A 22327-nucleotide genomic window follows, 5' to 3' on the forward strand; every position below is an offset into this window, starting at 1 on the left:
GGTGCATACATGCCAACTTTTAAAAATCCCCATGGGGGATTTTGCGAGCGACGACCTTTTTTCAAAGCTCAAAATTCACGACATTTTAGCATGAAAATAAATATTTGTCCTTTCAAATAAAATATCAATCAAATCATTGTTAATGTATCATATATTAACACATCAAATGTGTTTGACCATTAACTATATAAAAAAAACTTTGAAAGATATACATTAATATTTTATTAAAATCATCTATTCAGCAAAAAATCTTCTCCAACAAGTCACATACATAATATAAAATAATATTTAAGGTTGCATCCTTTTACACCATACAATAAACATTGGCCGGTCTATATATCAAAATTTAAATTAAAGCACATGCATTTAGGTACGACTGCAAAGGCGATCTTGCTTGTCTGTAAACATGGGCTTGCAGAGACTGGTGGAATAATCTGCATTGTAACCAAAAAAGGAGTGATCTGCCCTGCTATGAAGTTTGCGAACAAAACCTTTGCACCCATGACATCTGAAATAATTACCAGGAAAAAAAAAAACCACATCAAAATATTCCGTTTTACTTGTAAATTAAGGCTACTTGCTAAATAAAAAATTCAGTACAGACTTGTGCGAATTATGCATCACGAAGTATATTCAATGAATACTACACTATATAGACTATATAATACATCGCTATAGACGGATAGATTTGGATAGCCTATATTATTATAGTTGGAAAAAATATATACTTGACGTACCTTATTGCAAATTTTGGATGCTGTCAGCGAGAGGCGGAATGTCCGATTGTTTGGTGGTGACACTAGCATCGTTGTCATTCACGTTTGTGTAAAGGATAGGTCAATTTGAAATCCGTCTTCCCAATTAATTACTACCAAAACATGCCAATAAACACCCCGACACAGGCAGACCAACCCGACACCATGCGACACAGGTAAACAGCAATGGCTGACTATTGTCCCGATTTCTGATTGGCCAGTTCAGAAATGACGCGGGATTTCCAATTCTGGTCACGAGATTTCACGATTATCCCGCTTTCAATCGTGAAATCGGAAATTTTGGTTGGAAAAAATTTCAAATCGGGATTTTAGGGTAATTTTGCTTTCCCGATCGGGAAAGCGGGACCGGAGGGTAAAATCGGGAAGATCCCGCCTAAATCGGGAAAGTTGGCATGTATGCAGGTGATCTGCATTAAAAGAATTGATGATTAATTTCATTCATGATTTTAATTGTTATTATACCTCATTACATTCTAAGAAGTAAAAAAAATAATTAAGAATTGAAGTATAAACTTATTACGCATGCAATCACGTATACTGTATTGTGTGCTCTGTGAAACATCGCTTTTATAAGCCTTCATTTTGCATGTTGAATGTCTATCAAATCTGGTGGTAAGGATATGATCAGTCATATATCATAAGCTAGGTCATACAAATATTAATAAGATTTTCCCATGGATACATGGAAGCATCTGATTGTTGACAGCTCTGATTCAATCTTATCTCATTCAGCACTCTATATTATAAATCTCTCACTTTCTCTCTGTGCTTGCTTGCTGCAGACACTGAACCAGAGGATCAAGAGATAGAAAGTTACTACACACAACACCATGATCATGATTTCAATGGTAAAAATAGCTGTCATCATCAGGGATTGTATCAAAAGTTTAAATACTATGCTTTGACATTCAATCCCGAATTTACATGAATTTCATTTAAATTGGCCCTATACTATTTGATATGTCCAATTGCCAAGTATTGATATATTTTGAATCATGGAACATTTTGGTACAGTGAATCAATTAATCTTTTGATACAGTCCCTAAATTCATTTCAATGTACAGCTTTGCATGATACACTGTATATACATAGTACTATAGAATCTGTATTCCTGGTAGAAATTTAGTATACTGTCTTGGAATTCTTGAGTACCCCTTTCCCATGAAATTTAAATCACATTGAAATATACAATATGTATGTTTCAATATACAGAAACCATATCCTTAAAATTAATCCCAACAAAACTGTAAAGTCTCGACAAGCCCAGAAAATGGGCCCCCATGAATTTAGACAATTACACAGTAACCCTGCAGACAGATGTCAGCAGATTATAAAGAATCAGCATTTCCTCTGTGTACATGTGTCTGCCCATTTCCTGGTCTGACTATGACATTGTGTCTGCCCATTTCCCGGTCTGGCTATGACATTGTGTCTGCCCATTTCCTGCTCAGGTTATGACATTGTGTCTGCCCATTTCCTGCTTTGACTATGACATTGTGTCTGCCCATTTCCTGGTCTGGCTATGACATTGTGTCTGCCCATTTCCTGGTCTGACTATGACATTGTGTCTGCCCATTTCCTGGTCTCTATATGACATTTGTAATGCTTGACTATGTTTATCTGCACTCCAAGCCAGGGTCATTTGCTGTTTTAAAAAAAAATTCCAGACGGTAACTTCAATATGTTAAGGTTTTAGGAGGGATCTTCGACATGAAGGTAGATAACTACCTGACCTTCAGTCAAGGTCATATAGATCAGTACCAGTGGTCTTTCTCCAAAAAATCTTACAACTTTGATCAAAATTTATAAACACTAATTTCTTTATTTCCCGTCTCTTTCAGATTTTTTGAATTACTTTATAAAGTGCAGCTGCACGGTTGATATAACTTGTATACTTACTCATTACCTTATCATGTGTATTTTATTGAAAGGCAGGAAGAAATTTTTTTTATGATGGCCATAAAATATTTAAGTAAAGAACACAGGACAATAGCACGAGGCCCCCAAAATTGAATTCCAAAGACATCAATTTTTTGTTTCTTACACAGATTTATATTCTGATAATAACTTTTATAACAGTTTTATTTCAAAGGCTTAGAGCAAGGTCATTTAGGAAAGGTCGAAGAGTAAGGCTTTGATTCTATTGAAGTGTGCTTGGTGTGAAGTATAATTTTGTTAGGACTTCTGTAATCATGTTTCTGTATGTATGTATGTATATGTGTATCTCCACTATCATAAGGCTGTTCTATTTTATATGCTTTATCTGTATACTATATACATGTATCTGCATGTGCATTGAACAGTTTTGAAAACTATATTACTCTGCATTATAATCTTTTACAAACTTCATCGTTAACCTATACATGTGGTAGGTTAGTGTAGTATAAATCAGTTTGTTGTATGTACAAGAGGAAATTTTAATTTTGCCTGATTCCATTTTGCCTTTTACCTGCATGTACCAGTATATGATCATCCCTGCTTTGATTTCCTCCAATGATGCTGTGCTTACACGCATTATTTAGACTTATAGTCATACAGTTAATCTACACAGGCCTGCCAAACGTCTGAGTACCCATGATGCTGTGCTTACATGTGTTATTTAGACTTTTAGTCATACAGTTAATTTACACAGGCCTGCCAAAGGTCCCCATGATGGAGAAAGGCTTGGAACTCCTAATACAGCTGGGAGATACTCAGTATAGGAATTCTGAAATAATTTGACAATGTACTTACCCTGTTAGAATTACACGCAGTGTGTTATTTCTATATACAAAGATCAAATTATTGGCTGGTTAATTTTCACAGTAGTAGTGAATGGTAGTGGAAATGTAGGGTTGCAGTGATGAATTAAACTGGTGTTACCGTGTACTGATTGATAAACTCTGTGTACAGAATATACAAACATAAAATGTTATGTAGATTAGATTCTTTAAGTGAAACGACTTTTAATATGTATAATCATGTTAAAAAATCATTATGTTTCTATACATCAGTATTGAAGTATATAAATGCAAAAGAGCATAATTTTTTTGAACATCTTTGTAAATTAATGTAACTTGACTGCTGTGAAGAGACCAGTATAAACTATCCTTAAATATTTATCATTATAACTATACGGTCAACTTAGGACTATATTGTTCATATATTATTCCTTAAGTAATTTCTAAGTTATTCTACTGTTGATATATCTACATCATCTGTTGATATATCTACATCACGTTGTATATGATATTTTTATGATTTCGAAAAATATTTGATATTATGTATTTTCATATAAATTATATATATGCCTTATATAAAATAATATTATAATAAAATACATTCAATCCAATGGGCCCCTGGCACCATTGGTGAGAATTAAGAGGGAGTATCCGAGGATATTTTATCCCAAATAGTATGTATACTTTTTAATAAATGACGAAAAAAAAAACGAAAAAAACTCTGTGTACTGATGAATAAATTAATAGGAACATTGATTACGTAGGAATAACGAGGAATCTGCCGCATTTCATATCATTGCAGCCTTACAAGGAATGTTGATTAAATTTGATAGTGCATGTACTTAGTTTAAATTGTTATTTACAAGTACTTAGATTACATTGTTATTTACAAGTACTTAGATTACATTGTTATGGTCATACAAGTTATATATCCTGAATACTGCAGACCCACCCCCTCTTGACGAAACATCACGTCACATGGACGAGGAGAATGAAGATATCTCCCAAGACAAAAGCCTCGGTGGTAATACCTAGCCTGTAGATATTTCATGCCTAAACTCTGAAGCTTCTATATTCATATTTTGATTTATTTTATTTTTTTTTAAAGTTGTTTTTTTTTTGGCACCCATTATCTATCTTTTCATTTTCTTAGAATATTGGTTTGAGTTTTAAATGGTGACAAGACTACTTGAAAGCTTATGTATATCTCTCACCATTGAGTCACATGGAGCAGGTTTTATATCTCTTTGCTTTCTTTTCTTATCTCACCTGAGCTGAAGATTCAAATTTGTTCAGACTAGAACCTTTCAATGAATAAAGTGAAGGCTGGGTCCATATTAGGGGTACAGGAAGGTATAGGACAGTCTTGACCCGAAGCTCAGTGAGGGGCCACAATAGGGGATCTAAAGTGATGATCTGTAAGGCAGCTCAGTGAGGGGCCACAATAGGGGATCTAAAGTGTATGATCTGCAAGGCAGCTCAGTGAGGGGCCACAATAGGGGATCTAAAGTGTATGATCTGCAAAGAAAGCTTAGTGGAACCTTGTGGTTTAAGACCTTCAAATCTTTCAAAAAATCCACCAGCACTTTTGCATCTAATTTCATTTTCCACTTTCAGATTTCTTATGTATCTGTTTTACTCTGATGCATGCACATACTTTCAAAAGCATGCTTGGTATCCAAATAATGCTTTTTGCTTGCAGATATTGATTTTTGAAATGTTAATGAATTTTTAACTTTTGAGTTCAAGGTAATTTTCTGAATTAAGTATAAATATTGTTTAACACAAACATGATATTATAAAGGTAGGTAGTTTAGAAAACCCAAAACATTGTCATATGTAAAATTTCATAAGAGAATGTATGGTAAAAATTTTCAAAATGCACATACATATGTATATGTATTAAAGAGAAAGAAGAATGAGTAATGGAAAGCTTACCGGAATGTTTTACTTGCAGAGACAGTGAGACCCCCAGCAGATATGCCAGAGAAAGCTCAAATGGAACAGAGCGAGAAGGAAGAAAACCGTCAACAAAAACAAAAACGTCAGAGACTAGTACAGCAGGCAGATAATCTACGCGTCACGTTTGGTTCCATGAGGCTCAGCGGAAAATATGAACGTCTGGTAAATTTCACAAGGAGTTATTTATAGTAACAACAAAGTGGACCTTGTTAACGACAAAATCGACCTTGTTAACGACAATATCGACCTTGTTTTATGATATCGTTCATGACATAAGGAGTTATTTATAGTTAACGACGATATTGACCTTGGTTTATGCTATTGATCATGACGTCTAGGCGTCAGCGGTTCACTTCCCTATAGTGTCTAGCACTGTTTGAGGTTTACCACTTTACATGATTAATCTATACGATTATATCCTCGACAAACAAAGTTTGGGAGGTATTGTACGAGTAGCTCAGTACTTATTTTCGTGGTTTTGACGTTGAAGCCAAAGAGCTAATTTATAGTTGTGCTGCAAATGAAATTCTCCATTTAATCATTTGATTTAAGGAGGTGTGCTACACCAGAGAAATTTGATGTAGATGAAAAGTGGAGGATATGTACAAAAATATTTTGAAGTTGAAAATTTTCAAATTTACTTTATTTTGTCAAAAAATACAGTTTTAGTAGAAGGTAATCTGAAAAAAATTTAAAACCCCCGCTGGACTCGAAACTGCGACCTACAGGTCAGCAGTCGGTATTCTAACCTACTGAGCTACTCGGCTAGGTATTTAAATGGAAAAGGAAAAGTCAAATATTGCTGATATCGATTTTTTCATCTATGTTTTTAAAGGAAGTCAGCCATTATGACGATGTAGAGTACTACCTTAAACTATTTTATTATGAATAACATAATATTATAAGGATTAAGCAGCAGGCCCTCTATTTAATCATGATCATACAAAGGAGAAACGCTAAATCATGATTACGCCAAATAGTGCATCAGCTCTGATTACGTCAGATTTCAAAAGCGCTAAAATAAGGACACATAACAGTACATCTGTCTGTCTGTCTGTCTGTCTGTCTGTCCCACTATTTCTGTACAGACAGTAACGTTGTTATAGAGATAAGTTAGAATCTGTCTGTCCCATTATTTCTGTACAGACAGTAACGTTGTTATAGAGATAAGTTAGAATCTGTCTGTCCACTATTTCTGTACAGACAGTAACGTTGTTATAGAGATAAGTTAGAATCTGTCTGTCCACTATTTCTGTACAGACAGTAACGTTGTTATAGAGATAAGTTAGAATCTGTCTGTCCACTATTTCTGTACAGACAGTAACATTGTTATAGAGATAAGTTAGAATCTGTCTGTCCACTATTTCTGTACAGGCAGTAACGTTGTTATAGAGATAAGTTAGAATCTGTCTGTCCACTATTTCTGTACAGACAGTAATGTTGTTATAGAGATAGGTTAGAATCTGTCTGTCCACTATTTCTGTACAGACAGTAATGTTGTTATAAAGATAGGTTAGAATCTGTCTGTCCACTATTTCTGTACAGACAGTAATGTTGTTATAGAGATAGGTTAGAATCTGTCTGTCCACTATTTCTGTACAGACAGTAATGTTGTTATAGAGATAGGTTAGAATCTGTCTGTCCACTATTTCTGTACAGACAGTAACGTTGTTATAGAGATAGGTTAGAATCTGTCTGTCCACTATTTCTGTACAGACAGTAACGTTGTTATAGAGATAGGTTAGAATCTGTCTGTCCACTATTTCTGTACAGACAGTAACGTTGTTATAGAGATAGGTTAGAATCTGTCTGTCCACTATTTCTGTACAGGCAGTAACGTTGTTATAGAGATAAGTTAGAATCTGTCTGTCCACTATTTCTGTACAGACAGTAATGTTGTTATAGAGATAAGTTAGAATCTGTCTGTCCACTATTTCTGTACAGACAGTAATGTTGTTATAGAGATAGGTTAGAATCTGTCTGTCCACTATTTCTGTACAGACAGTAATGTTGTTATAGAGATAAGTTAGAATCTGTCTGTCCACTATTTCTGTACAGACAGTAATGTTGTTATAGAGATAAGTTAGAATCTGTCTGTCCACTATTTCTGTACAGACAGTAACGTTGTTATAGAGATAAGTTAGAATCTGTCTGTCCCACTATTTCTGTACAGACAGTAACGTTGTTATAGAGATAGGTTAGAATCTGTCTGTCCACTATTTCTGTACAGACAGTAACGTTGTTATAGAGATAGGTTAGAATCTGTCTGTCCACTATTTCTGTACAGGCAGTAATGTTGTTATAGAGATAGGTTAGAATCTGTCTGTCCACTATTTCTGTACAGGCAGTAACATTGTGATGGAGATAAGTTAGAATCTGTCTGTCCACTATTTCTGTACAGGCAGTAACGTTGTTATAGAGATAAGTTAGAATCTGTCTGTCCACTATTTCTGTACAGACAGTAATGTTGTTATAGAGATAGGTTAGAATCTGTCTGTCCACTATTTCTGTACAGGCAGTAACGTTGTTATAGAGATAGGTTAGAATCTGTCTGTCCACTATTTCTGTACAGACAGTAATGTTGTTATAGAGATAAGTTAGAATCTGTCTGTCCACTATTTCTGTACAGACAGTAATGTTGTTATAGAGATAGGTTAGAATCTGTCTGTCCACTATTTCTGTACAGGCAGTAACATTGTTATAGAGATAAGTTAGAATCTGTCTGTCCACTATTTCTGTACAGACAGTAACGTTGTTATAGAGATAAGTTAGAATCTGTCTGTCCCACTATTTCTGTACAGACAGTAACGTTGTTATAGAGATAAGTTAGAATCTGTCTGTCCCACTATTTCTGTACAGACAGTAATGTTGTTATAGAGATAAGTTAGAATCTGTCTGTCCCACTATTTCTGTACAGGCAGTAACATTGTGATGGAGATAAGTTAGAATCTGTCTGTCCACTATTTCTGTACAGGCAGTAATGTTGTTATAGAGATAGGTTAGAATCTGTCTGTCCCACTATTTCTGTACAGGCAGTAATGTTGTTATAGAGATAGGTTAGAATCTGTCTGTCCACTATTTCTGTACAGACAGTAATGTTGTTATAGAGATAGGTTAGAATCTGTCTGTCCACTATTTCTGTACAGACAGTAACGTTGTTATAGAGATAGGTTAGAATCTGTCTGTCCACTATTTCTGTACAGGCAGTAATGTTGTTATAGAGATAGGTTAGAATCTGTCTGTCCACTATTTCTGTACAGACAGTAATGTTGTTATAGAGATAGGTTAGAATCTGTCTGTCCACTATTTCTGTACAGACAGTAACGTTGTTATAGAGATAGGTTAGAATCTGTCTGTCCACTATTTCTGTACAGACAGTAATGTTGTTATAGAGATAGGTTAGAATCTGTCTGTCCACTATTTCTGTACAGGCAGTAACGTTGTGATGGAGATAAGTTAGAATCTGTCTGTCCACTATTTCTGTACAGGCAGTAACGTTGTGATGGAGATAAGTTAGAATCTGTCTGTCCACTATTTCTGTACAGGCAGTAACGTTGTGATGGAGATAAGTTAGAATCTGTCTGTCCACTATTTCTGTACAGACAGTAACGTTGTTATAGAGATAGGTTAGAATCTGTCTGTCCCACTATTTCTGTACAGACAGTAATGTTGTTATAGAGATAGGTTAGAATCTGTCTGTCCACTATTTCTGTACAGACAGTAACATTGTGATGGAGATAAGTTAGAATCTGTCTGTCCACTATTTCTGTACAGACAGTAACATTGTGATGGAGATAAGTTAGAATCTGTCTGTCCACTATTTCTGTACAGGCAGTAACATTGTGATGGAGATAAGTTAGAATCTGTCTGTCCACTATTTCTGTACAGACAGTAACATTGTGATGGAGATAAGTTAGAATCTGTCTGTCCACTATTTCTGTACAGGCAGTAACATTGTGATGGAGATAAGTTAGAATCTGTCTGTCCACTATTTCTGTACAGGCAGTAACATTGTGATGGAGATAAGTTAGAATCTGTCTGTCCACTATTTCTGTACAGACAGTAACATTGTGATGGAGATAAGTTAGAATCTGTCTGTCCACTATTTCTGTACAGGCAGTAACATTGTGATGGAGATAAGTTAGAATCTGTCTGTCCACTATTTCTGTACAGGCAGTAACATTATGGAGATAGGTTAGAATCTGTCCACTATTTCTGTACAGACAGTAACGTTATTATGGAGATAGGTTAGAAACTCATACTTGGCACAATGGTTGTCTGTGGTCAGGTGGTGTATCCTGACACTTTAGTCTTGGCTAAGGTCACTGGGTTTGAGATAACTGGTGTATTTTTTCTGGGCCATAACTTTATAAGGAAAGAACACAGAAGGTCACTTTATAAGGAAGAAACACAGAAGGTCATATTGAACACACAAATTTGCTAATGGCCAGATAGTACATGTATATATGTATATTGATATTTTGAAATTGAAAAGTTTCAAATTTACCTCAGTTATTGAAAAAATTCAGTTTTAGTAGAAAGTTAATAGTAATCTTTAAAACCAGTTTAAAACCCCTACAAGACTCAAACACATGAACAACAGATCAGCAGTCGACACGTAAACCTACAAACTGAGCTACCCAGATAGGCGAGAAGATTTAAAAGGAATTAATATACATGTATTGCTGATATATTTATATTTTCATTAAAGTTTCAAAAGGAAGTTATCCATTATGACTCATTAAATTGAATCTTCAAATGAATATTAAAACAGCTGAAATGATTACTGTACCAGGTCATTATAGGTAACGTAGAGATTGATTTTACAGAGTGCTAAGCAGTTCCACGACCACCCTGAGAAAAGGACGCCCATAGCCATGGAGATCCTGAGTAGTGAGGTGGAATATAACAGAACTCTTCAGGCCGTGAAGGATGTTTACGTCAAACCACTCAGGGCAGCCTTAAACTCTAATAGGTAAACTAAAACAGAACTCAGGGCCGCCTTAAACTCTAATAGGTAAACTAAAACAGAACTCAGGGCTGCCTTAAATTCTAATAGGTAAACTAAAACAGAACTCAGGGCAGCCTTAAATTCTAATAGGTAAACTAAAATAGAACTCTTCAGGTCGTGAAGGATGTTTACGTCAAACTCTAATAGGTAAAACTAGAAAAAATTATAAAAAATCAGAAATTTTAAAAAGGGGGGGGGGGGGGGGGGAGAGAGAGCAGATATTGCACTGTCATGGAATGACGATTATTTGACCGATTCTATGTACCAACTCAAACTAGGAAACAACTGGTCATGTCTGTTTCATTACTGTATATCTGATTGTCATCTAAATACAGGTATATCAAAGAATTTAATTATCATAAAATAATATTAGCCTCCTCTCAAAGACAGAATGTTAATGACAGTAGATGAAATAAAACTTCTCGTCAGGCAAGATTGAAACATTCTCGAGTGGGGAGGGGGTGTTACATTTACACTTTGTGCTAGAAGGTTGACAAGAATGTCACCTTGGATAAGAAGGAGCAATCCCAATATAAAACCTAACAATGAATGATAATGACTCACTACATGTAACAAATATTGGAAAATAAATCCATCTACCTACAGGGATCAAGCTTCAATGTGGGTCAGTGGGTGTGATCATTGAACAGTCACATGGTATGTACACATGCCAGTAGGCTGTCTCAGTGTATGCATGTTTTGTGGGGAATACGTAACTTTTTTAGCGTTTCAATTGGATATTTCATTTAGAATTACAACTGCACTCTGATCTTAAATACATAAAATAAACAGATAAAATGCCAATTTTAATCATAATTCTATTTCTTGAAGCAAAATCATTCAGATGAATTTGTGTAGTACATGTACATATTTGAATTAATTTTGAACTTTTTGGTAATGCTGTAATTGTCTCAATAAGCTAAACAAAATTATTTGCATATTATGCATCTATTTCTTAAAAAATAGATTAACACCTCTTATATCCTGTCTCTGTTGCCCCGGACCATTTTCACATCTTCTGCTTGAAGTCCAACGCTTCTGCTAATTTCATAGACACCCGATTAGCCGACCTCTATTGTGGTTAAAACCTAGGAATTTGCATACGATATACAATTTATACGCAGGTCACTGCATTATCCAAATCGTTCCAATAAACAATTTTGATGAAAAAATCATTTAGAATAAGAAAACCTGGTCTAACAAGTCTAACAATATCTGTTATTAACTTACATGTGAAAAAATAAATAAAAATAGGTTGCATATTGATATGACTTTGATGGGTATTGGGGTTTACTCTGCCTGGAGGTTTTAATGTCATTATTTTGTATCAAGAATTTGCCAGATTTTTACTATTGAAAGTCCACTTTTGTGCATTTTAGAATGATTTGCTTAAATTCCCATCTATGTCAACCTTTTCTACACTGAAGATCCATAGCGGGGTGATTTGCACGGTCTGTAAGGTTTAAGAGGCGGAGCTTGTGAACCTTCAGCATGTTTCTAATGATTCGCACGGTCCGTAAGTTTCTAGGGGCGGGATTTGATTAGTCTTAATGTTTTTTATGGGTATGTCTCGATCTTGGAACGCTGAATGGTTTGCACGGAACAATACAGAACACTTTAGAGGTGTAGTAGCACACATCAGGATCTGTAACATGTTCATTTTCTCTGAATGTATCGTGACATGTTGACTTTCTCTGAATGTATTGTATTGTAACATGGATGTGGAGGACCCCCTTTTCATTGAATGTATTGTAACACTTGGAGGACCCCCTTTTCCCCACTTCCTACCCACAGATGGCCCACACTGTCAACACATAGTGATCTTGGCTTAGACAAACCAAAGTCCTTACACTGAACAAGTAACTGCAGTTCACACACCTCAGACAAAATGTGAATTTTGCTGTTGTCACAATCTGCAACTAGGATATGATTGAATTTGTCACTGACGATGCCATATGGAACGAAAGAGTCTTTCTGAGGACAGTATGAGGCATGCATTACTCCAGTTAAGTTCACAACAGAAACACATTTCTTTGTTTTGTCAGACACACAGATATTGCCACTTTTGTTCACTGTAAGATACCACGGATATAGAAACATGGATTTTCCTGTGCAGTTTTTCTCTATCTGGGTTATCGGTTTTCCAGAAATGGTGTATTGAGTGATTTTACCTCCTTTGTCATTTGCAAGGGTGACGAAGATTGTATCATCTTGAGAACGACAAATTCCTCCTGTTGGGGACCAGTTACCACAATGAATGAAATCTCTGGATTGTTTTTGCTTAGGAAGGAATTGACTGACCACCTTCAAGCTTTTGTCAGTGGTCAGTAGATGCCCTTCTCTGGTGGCAGCTATCCCTTGCATCTCATTAATTTCCAACCAATCGTGTACTTTCCTGGTGAAAAACTGGGCTGCGATTTCTCCTTTGTCGTTTAGCTGTGTCACCTGGAATTTGTTCATTGATATCCAGATGCTGTTATCTTCTCCTAGTGTGATGTCCATGTTGGTGGATGAACTGATTTCGAATTTCCTAAGACTTACCACATTCCCAACAATTGGTGTTCTTGGCACATTTATTATTGGAGTCACGGAAACTTGGGCTTGAAGGAAAGGTTTCTTGTGTAAAAGGAGCTGGTCTTTGATGCTAGATTCTTTCTCTTGGGACCAAGAGATGTTTACTTGAGAGCCCATGGCATTCTGAAACAGTTTTAAGTTTTCAATTTTTTGTCGTATTTCCCTCTCTGTATATGAGCTTGCTGATGGTATTTTGTCCATAGAATTCAGTACACTTCCTGCTGATTCCAAATGAGATTCAATTTCTTTCTGTAAAGCATTAGCGGCCTTCAGCTCAGAGTTCTGAATTTCTTTCAGTTTCTGTTCCTCACTGTCAAGCTTTTGCAGAATCTCTGTAATTTTTTTGTGTGCAGTGGTTTGACGTTCTAACTGCACCTGAGCAATCCCTGTTTTAAATTTTGTGATACCTGTTTTAATGTTAGATAAAGAGCACTGTAAGGCAGGAATCACTGAGGTCCTGAGATCCTCTGCTTCAGCACATAGAGAAGCCATCACACAAGGGTGTTTCCAACAGTCAACAGAGAGCTTCAGTAGTCACATTCTGGAATCAAATTCACATATGTTGCATTCTGAAATTAAATTCACAAATGTTGCATTCCCAAGTCAAATTCACAATGTTGTGAAGCCTGTAAGTGGGGATAATCTTTAAAATGATGTGTCAATTCGCTTTCTGAATCATAGTGTCAAGGGATTTTTAAAAAATCAGCATATATATGTATGTATATACTCATATTAAGTACTTTGAGTTTTGAAGTAGATATTTCCTCAACAGGCCTGGTTTTCATTGGGTATGCTTAGAAAGCTGGAAACTAAGCTACATTTATTTCCTCGTGTAAAAAGACGCATTAATTTTATCCCATTATTGCCTTGTAAAGGGACTGATTCACAATTTCCCCCTAAGTTTTGTTTTTCACTTTAAATGATCAAAATCTACTGTCTAATGTGTTTAATATGTTTCACAAAAAACTAAGGTTATTCATCGTGACAGAAGCTCATTATAGAGAGTTTATTATTTGTTTTAAAAAGAAAGACTGAGGTTTGTTATTGTTTTAATACGGGGTTTTCAAAATAAAATTGATATTGGTCAAAGTTTATGATCATATTTCAAGTATACTTTAGGTAAAATGTGTCATTTAAAAGTTGAATTTGTGACTGTACAAAATTAAAATGCTTTAAATTACAACATTTCACTGGTATGTTTGTAAACATAAAAAGACTCTAGTCTTTCTTTTTTTACATAACACAAAGTTAAGGCTAAAATATTGCTCTTATCCTTGCATTCAGAAGGTCCAAACTTTGGTTGGCAACATTAAATGAGTTATATTTTAAATGTTTAGCATCAAAAATTAAAAAAAAAAAAAATTTAAAATATGTGAACCAGTCCCTTTAGATTGGAAAAATAAATTATACAGTCATTTTATTAGTCCCAATTAAGTATTACAGTTTCTGATTCAACTGCTGATCTATTAAGTGAATAATACCCAAACAAACTAGACTGATTTATTTCCATGTAATAGAGATTTTCTGTTTTATTTTTCCCAGGGCAATAGCAAGTTTCCAGAATGTGCAGATTATTTTTACTGACTTGCTGCAGCTGTTGGATGCCAGCAGGTAAATTGTACTGAAAACAGCATCTGCTTCCTTGTTTTCTGAAAAGCTTGAAGAGCTCTAGAAAGCCTATTCACACACAAACATTTTTTTCTTATCTTAGGGTTATTTCCCTTACCTCATGAAATGTTTGTTTTCAGCGAGATGCTTGCTGACCTGAAGGACCGAGTAGCTGAATGGGATGCCACCCACTCCTGTATGGGAGATATTTTTGTGCGGTTCTGTACCCACCTGAAGTTGTACACAAACTTTGTGAATAACTATGATGTCATTCTGCAATGTATAGAAAGGACCAAAGAACAAACCCCTGCCTTCCGAGCTTTCCTCAAACGTCACGAAAGAATTCCTGCCACAAGAATGATGACGTATGTTGTACAGAAGTAGACAAGAATATACATGTATGCATAGTTGTCCACTAAAATAGAATTAGACAAGAATATACATGTATGCATAGTTGTGTACTAAAATGGAATTAGACAAGAATATACATGTATGCATAGTTGTCTACTAAAATAGAAGATTAATTTTGTAGATTAAAAACAGTATTTTGCAAAATTATTATGGAGACATCATATCGTGACTTTTTTTTTTTTTTAAGGATTTTGACCCATTCAGAAAACTATAAAATTCATATCGTTCTGTTCTATTTGCATTAATTGTACTATGTATAGTTCTAGTCAAAATTTAAAAGCGATACTTTCAGCTCATAGGATAGTCGTTATAAAGTGGAAATTCAGATTGAGCGTAAAGTGATAAACCCTTGATATCAATAAACATGACATGAAATGGCCTCCTCTTTATTCCGTGATATTATGTCAGAATGATTAGTCAGGGAAGCATCCTGTGCTCATTATTTTTAAATGTTTTCTATGAATCATAGGTGTGAAAAATAAATCCCCTTTTCCCTTGGCACTCAACTATATTTAAAGGGAAATGATTATTTGTTTTTAGCTGACATTCTGTAAAATTTCTCATTGTTTTCATGATACATTTATATACAAACATGAAGTGAACCGCAGAAAGTAGCTTATAAAGAATGACAACTATTTAAGTCTGAAACCAAGCCACCACTTTCTAAAATCAAAAACACTTAAAGGACATGAATATTGTGTGGCTTGCATGAGAGGATTTAAGTCATCACTTCTCTGTCAGGGGACCGCCGTGGTAGCCGAGAGGTTAAAGCGTTCGCCCCGCATGTGGAAGGCCGGGGTTCAAATCCTGGCCGCGACAGACCTAAGTCGTTAAAACAGGTAGTGACAGTTCCATCACCAAACGCTCGGCATCAGGTGTGAATGTCACAGGTCCTCGGAGATGACCTTAAAAACGGATGACCCGTGTCACAGTAATTGTGGCACACTAAAGAACTCTCACTGCTCAATGGCTGTAAGCGCCGAGCATAGGTCTAAATTTGAAGCACTTCACTGGTTTTGGTGACGTCTCCATATGAGTGAAAAATTCTCGAGCAAGACGTTAAGCAAGATACAATCAATCTCTGTCAGGGTGCACTTTCGAATGGTAATGAGGAGCGTGTGGTTGAATTTTCATAATACATTTATTTGATTTGATAATGATATGTAATTTTGAATATCCTATATGTACTAAAAAAGAAAGAGACATATGAACTTCCATCACTATTTCCTCACCACAATAATGGGGTATGAGTGGTTGTATGTGTGTGAGTGGTTGTATGTGTGTGAGTGATTGTATGTGTGAGTGGTAGTGTTTTTGAGTGGTTGTATGTGTGAGTGGTTGGAGTGGTGTATGAGTGGTTGTGTGTGTTGGAGTGGTGCATGTGTGAGTGGTTGTATGTGTGTGATTAGATAAATGATCTGTTACAAGAGGATGGTCCTTACTGTTGTGCTTTTACTTTACCTGGGTTTTACCATAGATTTCTTATCTTGCACAAGTACTAAATAGTGACTGTGTCAATTTGTGATAAGGTAAAAATTATGAGTGCTATTCTGTGAAGGACGAAAATCTCCCTTAATTAGTGATAAATGAATAAAAAAGACCTAGGACTCCACGAGAGGGGATTCTCACAATGAGGTTGTTGATTACCATTGATTGATTCAGTTATAAGCACCTACGTGTGTTTGTAGGTTACCTGAGCTGCTGCTGTTGCCAGGGCGACGAATTAATGAGTATGTGACTTTACTGAGTTGGTTTGAGCTCCATACTCCCTCTACTCATCAGGACAGAGCAGATCTTGCTGATGCCATAGAAACACTCAAGGTTGTCAATAGGCATGTTCAAGAGGTTGGTATAGAGTTACTTCCCTTGTCACAGTGTGAAAATGAAATTTAACTTTTAAAGAGAATTGCGGAAGTATTGTGGTAAAAGTAATTTTTCTCCATTACAGAGCAAGACGAGGATGGACAGAGACAGGAGAATGATAAAGCTTCAGAAGACTATACTAAACTGCCCTGTGAGTTCAGACTATACTAAACTGCCCTGTGGGTTCAGACTATACTAAACTGCCCTGTCAGTTCAGACTATACTAAACTGCCCTGTCAGTTCAAGAAACTTCATATAGCATAGCCAACTTTTGAAAATCCCCATGGGGGTTTTGTGCGTGATGACCCTTTTTCAAAGTTCTAAATTCATTACACTTTGAACATAAATATTTGTCTTTTCTAAATATCAATCTAATCGCTGTACATGTATCATCAAAAAGTGTGTTTTATTCTCCATTCATTTCAACAATTTTTTTTTTTTAAAAACCACTTTGAAAGATATACATAATTATTTTATTAAAATCAACTATTCAGCAAAAAATTAAAGATAAACTAATACCCCCCCCCCCCTCCCCCAACAATAAGTTACATACATATTGTCAATACCCCCCCCCCCCCCCCCCCAACAACAACAACAACAACAATAAGTTATATATTAATAATACTTAAAGTTGTATCTTTTTACACCATAACATGACTGGGCTAGATATCAAAGATTTAGATTGAGGTACATGCATATAGATATAACTACAGAGGCGATCTTGCTCTCTGTAAACAATCCGTGTAGAGTCTGGTGGAACAATCCGCAACCAGAAAAGGAGTAGACTGCTTGGCCACGAAGTTCACGAACAAAAACCTTTGCATGCATGACATCTGAAATAATTACCAGGAAAAAAAATCTATAAAATATGGGGAAAAAAATTGTTACTTAGGTTACTTGGTAAAATCAAATTCAAGTTTAAATCAGTAACAAATTTATGTGAATTACATATCACATATCACAAAGTCTATTGAATACTAGACTCCCTATAATTTTATAATACAGTAAAATATCTCTATCTCGAAGTCCGAGGGACCTCGAAAAAACTTCGAGATATCCGGGGGTTCGAGATATCCAAAATCGATCTTGGATAATTTTTTTTTGAAGGAGGATATTTGATGCATAGTATGGGATTTGCATTATAAACAAAAACCCCATTGCCATTTCTTATAGTTTAATACAAGTTGATAAATTAATATTGTGGAATTTCAAAGACAAACATTTCGTTTTTTAAAATATATATAAACATCCAATTGAATTCACAATGTGTTTCAAAATTAAGATGATCGTGCTGGGATGTAGTTATTGCGTTGTAATGAAAGAACCTATCACGTAAAAAACAAAAAAGACGGATTTAAAAAAACAAACGAACTTTTAAATGTTTATTAAAGAAATTTTCGTGTTTTCTCTGTACTAGTTTTAATGATGAAGCGTGTACTATTAAAAGCATTATCGTTACTAAGAGCATTACCTTCAAGCGTACTTCGACGATTTTGTGCGTTTATCTAACCCACATGTTAATGATATAGCGTGTGTCATTGAAAACACCATCCCTGGAATCGGGTGTGTTAGTTCATAATTGGCGGGGAACTTTAGCCGTAATGTTGAAAGGCTTCACTAATCACTCAAGCTGTTGAACCATTTATTATACCCCCCGCAACAAGTTGTGGGGGGGTATACTGGAATCGGGTTGTCCGTCCGTCTGTAGACGCAATGGTTTCCGGGCTCTAAAGCATTATCCTTTCCACCTACAGTCACCATATCATACATATGGACTACCCATGGGATGAAGATGTTCCCTATCGATTTTGGGGTCAAAAGGTCAAAGGTCACGCGCACTGGACATCGAAGTAGCAATATGGTTTCCGGACTCTAAAGCGTTATCCTTTCCACCTACAGTCACCATATCATACATATGGACTACCCATGGGATGAAGATGTTCCCTATCGATTTTGGGGTCAAAAGGTCAAAGGTCACGCGCACTGGACATCGAAGTAGCAATATGGTTCGGTTTGTCATGCCATTTGTTTTTTACACTCAGAAAAGAGGTAGTTTATACCTATTACCAACACCCTTTGGGAGATTGGGGTAAGCGGGGGGTATTCTTAGTGAGCATTGCTCACAGTACCTCTTGTTGCGACCTGGATCTACTCGGAAAAGGCAAGCGTGGATTAGCGGTCATTAATCATAATTGATGTAGCCGCGGGTGTGAATGTGTGACTTAACGACGCCAGATATGGTAAGCAGAACGGAAAATTGACTGCACTTCGAGAATAACCAGGTGAATTTAGGGTATGGGACCTTGAAAATACTTCGACATAAGCGGAGTATTCGAGATTAACGTGTTCGACATATCAGAAGTTTTTTTAATCATTTATATAGGGGAAACGGCCGGGACCGGTGGTCGACTTCGACTCAAGCGGGGTATTCGAGATAAACCATATTCGAGATACAGATATTTTACTGTACATTGGTATAGATTGGGATATATAACTGAAAAAATATAATTTGACATACCTACATGTATATATTGCATATCTTGGATGCTGTCCGCCATCCCGAAAATCTGGAATGTCCAAATGTTTGGTGGTGTAACTATTATCGTTGTCGTTCAGGTTTAAATGAAGAATACCCCAATTTGAAATTGATCTTTCCTGTTAATTACTCTCATACTTACTGATATTAAACACCACAACACAAGTAGACCAGGTCAATTGTACCATCTCGATACCACGTGACTGGTAAACAGCAATGGATGACTTGTTCTGATTTCTGATTGGCTAACAACAAAGAAATGGCGCAGGATTTTAAATTCGGGTTGTAAATAGGGGAACATTTTTACAAAATCAGGATTTCTGGGGTTTTTTTTTTTTTTGCTTTCTCAATCGGTAAACATGTTTATAATCAGTAGAATTCCGCCTAAATCAGGAAAGTTGGCATGTATGATATAGGAAGTTGGGACTAATGATGTATTGGGTTTTAGCTGGAATGTACATGAAATAGTTGAAATATTCCTCCTTGCATTTGAATTTAGATATGTTGAAAATGTTTGCTTGAGAGATTTGTTTGGTAGTTAAGATCAGTGGTTTCTTAATTTTTACAGAGTTTACTAGAATCCAACAGATACCTCGTCAAACAACAAGATGCTGCCAATATGAAACCACCCTCAACCCAGTCCACCATTCCAGAGCTCAGGTCAGTGGAGAGCACTTTTATCTAGGGCTCAGGTGATTTTAGTCAGCTATTAAATGAGTCCCTTTTCCAGAACTTGGGTTAGTTTAGTCAGCTATTATATAAATACCTATAGCAGAGCTCAGGATAGTGAAGAATATTCATAAATGTGTAAATACTGCAACAGACCTCTGTTATTGAAAAAAAGAGGGGGGGGGGGGGTAGTGTAGTTGAAATGAATATAATCCCTCCATGTTGAGGTCCTGTATTTTACAGATTTAGAAAGAGTAGAACTACCTTAACTGAGTATTGTGAGTGAGTTGGACCACTCTCAATGAATTTCTAAAATTCCTTGCACACCAATCAGACCAGCTATGCATCAAATTGGGATCAATGTGTTAAATATAAACATTTGTCTTCCATTGGCCATTTTTATCACAATTGAAAGCAGTATTGTTTATGATTTACAGATCATTGACAAACAATTAATTTGGTGCTCATCTATTCTATCACAATGAATATTGATATTCAAGCATGATTTATTTACATTAATTGAATTGTTGTCATATTGATGATGTGAAAGCCAGGGAAATATTTCTGACAGCATGGACAAGTATGAATTGTCGTTAATCCTTGGCCAAGTAGCGAATGATTACAAATATTGTGTACAGAGTGACAAAGATTAAGCATTGGCTGGGTGATTAGAGTTATTAACACGTGAATGTTTGCAATTTTTGGAGAATGAATTGAAGAGGGGTAGGTATAAGTTTTTCCATCAAAATAAATAGGGCATTGTCAGATACCCATGCTTGTTATACCCCCCGCAACAAGTTGTGTGGGGGGGTATACTGGAATCAGGTTGTCCGTCCGTCCGTCCGTTTGTAGACGCAATGGTTTCCGGGCTCTAAAGCATTATGCTTTCCACCTACCGTCACCATATCATATATATGGACTACCCATGGGATGAAGATGTTCCCTATCGATTTTGGGGTCAAAAAGTCAAAGGTCACGCGCACTGGACATCGAAGTATCAATATGGTTTCCGGGCTCTAAAGCGTTATCCTTTCCACCTACAGTCACCATATCATACATATGGACTACCCATGGGATGAAGATGTTCCCTATCGATTTTGGGGTCAAAAGGTCAAAGGTCATTCGCACCGGACATCGAAGTAGCAATATGGTTTCCATTTAAATTCTTTAATGGCTTTTTTCATCGCATGGAGATGCTGTGTTCCTAGATACCTTTTGGATCATAATACTGAAGTTTTACCTATTACCAACACCCTTTGGGAGATTGGGGTAAGCGGGGGGTATTCTTAATGAGCATTACTCACAGTACCTCTTGTTTATATGTTTATTCTCACTCCACCGTGAGTATTCGATGATGTAAATAGGGCATTACGTTTATTCTCACTCCATCGTGAGTATTCGATGATGTAAATAGGGATGCAGGTAAAGGGAAGTTATCTGATACAAAAAGAACTCATAAAACCTTGAAGGGACTTGCAAAATTTTCATGGGACTCAAGCGAGTCATAAACGGGACTCTCCTTGAAAAATTTCTAGCAATAATCGTGGTAGGAAATTAAGCAAGAATTATTTGCATATATATACTAAATACACTGCAGTTATAATGAAATTCTATTATAATCATTTTCATATGATAAAAACAATGCTTGACTATGCAAAACAATTGCCATCAGAAACACATTTTGTGTACATGCACAGGTTTCTGTGCAGGGCTCAAAAACTCATATTAAGTCAACTCAAAATGTCATCAATTTTTCCACTCGTCCTAAAGAGTCGAGTCCAAAATTATGTACTACAGTCAATGATAGAAATGCTGAACCTATAACTGCATAATGAGAATACAAAATGTTGATGAAATAGGTGATAAAGCTATTAGTTTCCGAGACGATGATAGAAATTGAGTAATACCTGGCAGACTATCTGACTGGACAGATAAATTACAGATGCTGTAGTTAATGTAGATATCGTAGACTGCTGATAGTGATGTAATGAATGAGATAATACCTGTACCTTATACACCTGTTATGTAATAAAGACTGCTGCAGTCAACATACAAGACATAGAAGGTACAATTCTACATGATATAATTCTGTTCAGTGTCTGTTACCTCCGCCAGGGAGGGTTTGTCTGCATGTGTTTGTGAACAAAATTATGTAAGAATCGAAGCTTGGATTGCATTCAAATTTTTGGCATGAGAT

General features: G+C 36.0%; 1 protein-coding gene and 2 long non-coding RNA genes across 6 annotated transcripts in view; 1 reads left to right on the forward strand and 2 right to left on the reverse strand.

Moving 5' to 3' along the window:
* Positions 1-22327, forward strand: part of LOC125677411 (epithelial cell-transforming sequence 2 oncogene-like) — a 63951-nt gene that overhangs the window by 20727 nt on the left and 20897 nt on the right. The window contains exons 17-25 of one of the 4 annotated variants that reach the window (XM_056160023.1): positions 1559-1624; positions 4443-4520; positions 5454-5620; positions 10288-10433; positions 14586-14654; positions 14792-15016; positions 16751-16907; positions 17011-17076; positions 20030-20121. In XM_056160023.1, the coding sequence (XP_056015998.1) occupies positions 1559-1624; positions 4443-4520; positions 5454-5620; positions 10288-10433; positions 14586-14654; positions 14792-15016; positions 16751-16907; positions 17011-17076; positions 20030-20121 (1066 nt within the window). The remainder of the gene's footprint in view (positions 1-1558; positions 1625-4442; positions 4521-5453; positions 5621-10287; positions 10434-14585; positions 14655-14791; positions 15017-16750; positions 16908-17010; positions 17077-20029; positions 20122-22327) is intronic. The other 3 variants (XM_056160025.1, XM_056160024.1, XM_056160026.1) reach the window with 3 other exon arrangements.
* LOC125654408 (uncharacterized) lies at positions 206-1420 on the reverse strand. The gene is made up of 2 exons (XR_007362353.2): positions 738-1420; positions 206-508 (listed from the first exon to the last, which is right to left on the reverse strand). It is a non-coding gene; the product is annotated as an uncharacterized LOC125654408 (long non-coding RNA).
* On the reverse strand, positions 17593-19696 carry LOC125677413 (uncharacterized). The gene is made up of 3 exons (XR_007371117.2): positions 19604-19696; positions 19444-19492; positions 17593-17758 (listed from the first exon to the last, which is right to left on the reverse strand). It is a non-coding gene; the product is annotated as an uncharacterized LOC125677413 (long non-coding RNA).

The sequence above is a fragment of the Ostrea edulis genome, chromosome 3 (assembly GCF_947568905.1).
Source record: "Ostrea edulis chromosome 3, xbOstEdul1.1, whole genome shotgun sequence".
NCBI classification, from domain to species: domain Eukaryota; kingdom Metazoa; phylum Mollusca; class Bivalvia; order Ostreida; family Ostreidae; genus Ostrea; species Ostrea edulis.